At 41.1% G+C, this 5,733-nt stretch overlaps 1 protein-coding gene across 1 annotated transcript in view; it reads left to right on the top strand.

Annotated features, from left to right (window-relative positions):
* Window positions 1-283: 283 nt before the first annotated feature.
* The window catches only part of LOC121545395 (peroxisome proliferator-activated receptor gamma coactivator 1-beta), a 61,519-nt gene continuing 56,069 nt past the window's right edge, over window positions 284-5,733 (top strand). The window contains exon 1 of the mRNA XM_045208269.1: window positions 284-458. Within this exon, the coding sequence (XP_045064204.1) occupies window positions 378-458 (81 nt within the window). The 5' untranslated portion in view covers window positions 284-377. The remainder of the gene's footprint in view (window positions 459-5,733) is intronic.

The raw sequence follows: 5,733 nt of genomic DNA, 5'->3' as shown, positions 1-5,733 counted from the left end.
CTTAGTTGCGTTGCGTGTTTGCCTTATAAATGAGTCATCATCATAGTCCCCATATGTATTTTGAGTCTATTCCAGCCTTGGCAAAAATTCATATTTTGCTCATATGAATGTTGTTTTTCCAAGCATACTTTCATTACTTACGTCAAGGACAATATGCCTACACATCGATTGATTTGCACCTTTCGTAGGAAAATGTATCTAATTTGCTTATCCAAACAGTGTTATCACAACTAGGCTATGTAGTAGCACATTTGTATTCAGTTTGAGCAGTCTATGACAACGACCTCAACCGGAGACTAACTGCAACTGCACGTGAACAGACCTGTCTTTGCCTGTATACGCCGCTCTCTGACTTCTCAGCTCTCATTCTCTAGAAGATGGCGGACTGCGCTTCACTGTTAGATGAGGAGCTCTCTTCCTTTGTCTTCAATTACCTGACAGAAAACTCCGGGAGCCAGGTAAGGGATGCTGATATTCTATATGTGCAGGGGCAGGACTACATGGCCGGGGGTTAATGTTTGCATGTTATTCGCAGAAGCATGCGTAATTTCATCTTCATGTCTGGCTGTCAGCATCTCCGCTCTCTATAGCTAACCGGCGTCTTCAGACCTTGACGTCTGTGCTTCACGTGGAGTTTTAAGGAAATGTCATTAGCGCAAACAACGTGGTGATAGGAAGTCATAACACATTTAGTTTAATACTTTTGGTTGTGCAAAAGTATTTTGTGTTTTAACAGCGAAATAACAATTTCTACGTTGCTCTTAAAACATTTACTCTACTTTTACTCCTTACTATTTTTACTAACGTTAATCGTGCCAAATCAGACATCAGCAAGGAGCTAATCGCATGAATTTGACTTGTCGCTCTTTAAACATTTGATATTGAAATTAACTGTAAAACACGGATATGTTGGCAATAATTGTTATACAAAGGTTTGACTAGCTAGAAATATTGATGCATTTGTTATGTTGGTTCTACTACTACAATGCTGTCTTTTTTTCATCCTATCTAATAGCGTACAATATATACACAATGGCTCGTTACGGGATGAAGCAAGGTTATGTTCTGATGAATGTTTCTGTTATTGCAAAGCAATGCAATTTGCTTGTTGGCTAGCATTCAGTTTTACCATCACCAGCACATCTAGTAACTAAAGATATTTAAACTGTAGTCGGGTAGGCTGCGGTTTCTGTACAGTGCGCCTCACACGGTTCAAAGTTTAGCAACTTCAATGCAACGATAATGCCAATTTGATCCGATCATCGACGTCCTTGGAGTTTCAGGTGCTGCAAGAATGACGATGAGATTGAGAAATGCGTAATATTGTGCCCATCTGTGAAAAATTCATGCGATTATGTATTCGTAGCTAATCGTTTGCGTAAGCAGCGAGCTATTGTTACAAAACCTTGATACCGGTAGTTCTCAAAAGTGTCTGTTCTAGTGTAACAAAATAATTAAGGTGAAACATTCAGGCTCTGATCGCGTTTGTATAATTCGATTCGTGGCGGTGTTACATAATGTTGCATGTTCATTTAGTCGGGTTATTGGGTTGACAGTGCAATATGGTCATTGTAATAGTACTCGATTCTCGTGACCAGAATTATAGAACACGGAGTTGCTGCAGTCATGTGCTTTCTGCAGTTATGCGTAGTAGTATGGAGGCGGCTCCAGTGACGTGCATGAGCGACAGCGACACTCCCTCCTTTGGGTTGCATCATGTGACTGCTACTGCTGCTGCTTCTAGGCAGCCTAGATCACGACTAATGTTGCGTTAACAATCATGTGGGAAGGTGGTATTTACCACATAGGACTGGGAAAAATCCCTTATAATATAATATTCCATTTAGCAGACGCTTTTATCCAACGTGCATAAATTTTTACTTATAGGGTGGTCCCGGGGATCGAACCCACTACCCTGGCGTTACAAGCGCCATGCTCTACCAATTGAGCTACAGAGGACCACAGCCTTGAAGGCCCCTCCAACTGGTAATTAGTGGGAAACTGGTTTATCCCACATGATGACCTCTGACATCACCTACTGAGGAAATGACCTTGATAACAGCATGTTCGGCAGTTCAATGTAAAAAACAAAACATTATTTATAAGAAGCAACGTTACTCAACAAGTTCAAAGCATGTGAATGCATCCAACTGGTATTTACGACTTTACAACTGGTAATTACCACTTTCCCACTTGGTTATGAATGCAGCATAATGATTCACCAGGTCTAGTCCAGTCAAGAGGATCTAAAGATCAGTTCTACTTACACACAACCCTGCCTGAACCACATAGTTCTAGTTTTAGAAATGGATCATGCTGGATCTTATGCCCTTTAGTATTTCCACATCAATCTCAATCCATTTTTATTGGGTCAACTTTTTCGAAGTATTTTCTTTTTTTTGAAGTGCGTCATCAAATTGAATGATCCTTTTTGATGTAAATATTTAAAAGCCTATGCTACTATATAGCCCAGTTATGTTCTTACCCGTATATTAATGAGATGCATACATAGCACATTCATTTGTGTCGTTTGTTTCATCATAGCCTACATCATACAGAATGTGGTTTCACCGCCTGTCAGTCAGTGGTTCATTTGATTCTGGTTGCTGAGTGAGTTGTCGTCCTAAAGGACTCTTGGCTCAGTCGTCAAATCTATTATGGTCATATCAGCTTGCAAACGGAAGTCTTATGTCCCCAGATTTAGTCAGACAGGGAAACAATATAGCCACTGCACCAGGCCTCACTTTGCTCAGCAGTCTCTCTCTCTCTCTCTCTGCAATGAAATGCTGTGTGTTATTACACAGACACAGAGCTGTCCTGTCGTGATGGAATACTGCAGTGTTATGTGTTCAGCTTCCGTGATATGGGCTGAGTCACCTGTCAGCCTTAAAGTGGACCTATTCTAGAACTAGAGCAAATGCATTAGGCTATGTCTATGAAATGAGGACTTCCTACAGTACGCCTGCCTGTCTCTCTGATGGAATAAATGAAATTAGCTTTGGCTATGCTGTGTACTGACTGACTGAAGATGATGGATAAGACTGGCCTTTCTTTTTGCTCAGGGGTGTTTGATGCTGATTTAAACTGGGCACGAACCACAGGACACTTTGAAGAGAAGTGTCAGACAGTGGCTTATGTGTTTGGATGTTCACTGTGACATTACTGTATCTTTAAGCCCTATTAAAATGGTGCTAATCTGGAAAATCAATCAATGAAACCGTTACGGAGATGATTCTTATCACTGATAATAGGGTGCTTCTTTCTTTGCCTCTTATGTTTTTAAATGGATTTGAGTGGATTATCATAATATACTGCCCATTGGGCACAAACATCATTTCGATGTCTAGTTTTGATTTACATTTGGTTGAGTTGTCAACTAACGTGAATTCAAGTCCCTTTACCTTGATTACTTTTTGCAAATCCAATCAGTTTTCCACGATGATTCAAAGTCATCGAATATAATTTTTTTGTTGAAATGACGTGGAAACAATGTTGATTCAACCAGTTTTGACCAATTGGTGGAGCTAAAGTTAACATAATGTTGATCTAGGAGTAGCATTTCACCTATATTTTCAAATTCTCTGACATTATCATATGAGGGTCAATCTGAAAGATACCACCCACCCTTTAATGTTCATAAAATGTAAATTACCCATATCTAGTAGGAACATTTTCCATATTTTCATATATTGTCATATTTCAATTTGTTTTATCATTCTGAATGATCATCACTCAAAATGATCAACTCAAATGAGGATGAAGGAGTCTAATCTCCCAGAAGTGTTACTGGGAGGTTTTGCGTGTGTCACTGCCTGGCTGTGTGGTTTGTCACTGAGGATGTGAATGCCTGCTTCCTCTCCCAAAGCCCCAGAGATCCATCATCTGGCTGAGGCTGAGTCTAAAGCTCTGAGGCTCCTCCTCAGGGAGGCCTGAGGATGCACTGTCATGGATCACTGTACCACTCCCCTCCCCTCCACGCTGAGCCTCTAGGTGCGTCCCAAATTGCACCCTATTCCCTTTTATAGTGCACTACCTTTGACCATAGCCCTGATGAGCTCTGCAGAAAAGTACAGACGTAGGATCTTAATTTGAGCCAGTTTGCTACAGCAACTATGAAACAGGTGATTAGATATCAATAATTGATGCAGGCGAATCTGCCTTCGGCTGATTGCACAACTGGCATCAAAGGTTAGCCTTTGCATGGACTCCTGAGGCACACACTGACAACAGCACACAGTTGGTTGTCTACATATTCAGGCTGTGTAGTTCTTAGTCAATAAGGAGAAAATGTTTTTGCTTTTTATTGTTTTCTATAATCTCTTGTCCTATGACTCATCTTTTGCTGTGCCAACATGCAAATGTCTTATCGTCTTGCATTTCCTTTTTGAAATTAGCCTTGGTTTTTAAGCTGGTCTTGAAATATGATATTATGAAAGAATGGGTTATGTACAGTCAAGCCATACAGTTGTGCCTTTAAGACGGAAGTGAAGTTGTCCTTAATTCATCACAACAACTCTAATGATATTGACAACACCATCATGAGGCTGTTTCATATTCTGGACCTTGCTTGTTTAAATACATCAGGGGCTTTAACATTATGCCTATGGGACTAAATTACATGTTAGAGCTGAGAAAGGCAGAAACACTGATTCAACACCCATAGGGCTCTGGTCAAATGTAGTGCACTATATAGGGAATAGGGGGCCATTTGGGACGCACAATTATTCTGGAAACTTTAGGAGCAGAGGCAGCTGCTTCACTCTGTAGTCTGCCGCGTGTGTTTGCTTTTCCTGGCCACTAAAGCACATGACTGTTGAGACAGGTCATCATATGCTGCAGAGGCCAGGACAGGGCAGCAGCAGACTGTCTGATGAGGCTGACTTATGCAAAGAGAAGTTGGAACTGGGTTGCCAGGTGTGCCCGTCACCTGATGATATTCACCACCACCTGCTTTACCATTTAAATGTGCAGTCAGGCATTTGGCCGTAGTCAGCATCCTCCAGGTCATTGTACTGTACCAAAGCCACAGGAAAACAATGGATCTGCAGGTAGCCTATTGTGTGTGGTGAATGTAGGGTCAACAGGTTTGGAAGTTAGTTTTTGAAGTTTATGGTATTTATGGTGTGTATGTGTGCCATGTATTGCGTGTGTGTGCCATTCAGAGGGTGATTGGGCAAGAGAAAGATTTAAGTGCCTTTGGACGGGGTATGGTAGTAGGTGCTAGGCGCACCGGTTTGAGTGTGTCAAGAACTGCTGGGTTTTTCACGCTCAACAGTTTCCCATGTGTATCAAGAATGGTCCACCACCCAAAGGACATCCAGCCAACTTAACTTAACTATGGGAAGCATTGGGCCAGCATCCCAGTTGAACGTTTTCGACACCTTGTAGAGTACATGCCCCGACGAATTGAGGCTGTTCTGAGTGCAAAAAGGGGTGCAACTCAATATTTGGAAGGTGTTCCTAATATTTTGTGCACTCAATGTTAAGATGAAATGGGCTACATTCTTTCTGAAGATGTTTTTCCTTAAAAACATTCATAAGATGAACGTTCATAATCATTTAGATGATTTAAAGCTGGAATCCTTAATGGTCAAACTGCCATGTCTGTTTGCGACATTACAACAACAAGGAAGTTATTGCAAAAAACAAACACAGTTTTTTTTATTTCACGCGCAATAGAACAGAAGAATATATCATTTTTACCACGTTAGACGATGCTCCTCACCTCCGCTT

The sequence above is a fragment of the Coregonus clupeaformis genome, chromosome 3 (assembly GCF_020615455.1).
Source record: "Coregonus clupeaformis isolate EN_2021a chromosome 3, ASM2061545v1, whole genome shotgun sequence".
Taxonomy (NCBI): Eukaryota; Metazoa; Chordata; class Actinopteri; order Salmoniformes; family Salmonidae; genus Coregonus; species Coregonus clupeaformis.
This window is presented reverse-complemented; position numbering and strand designations above follow the sequence as displayed.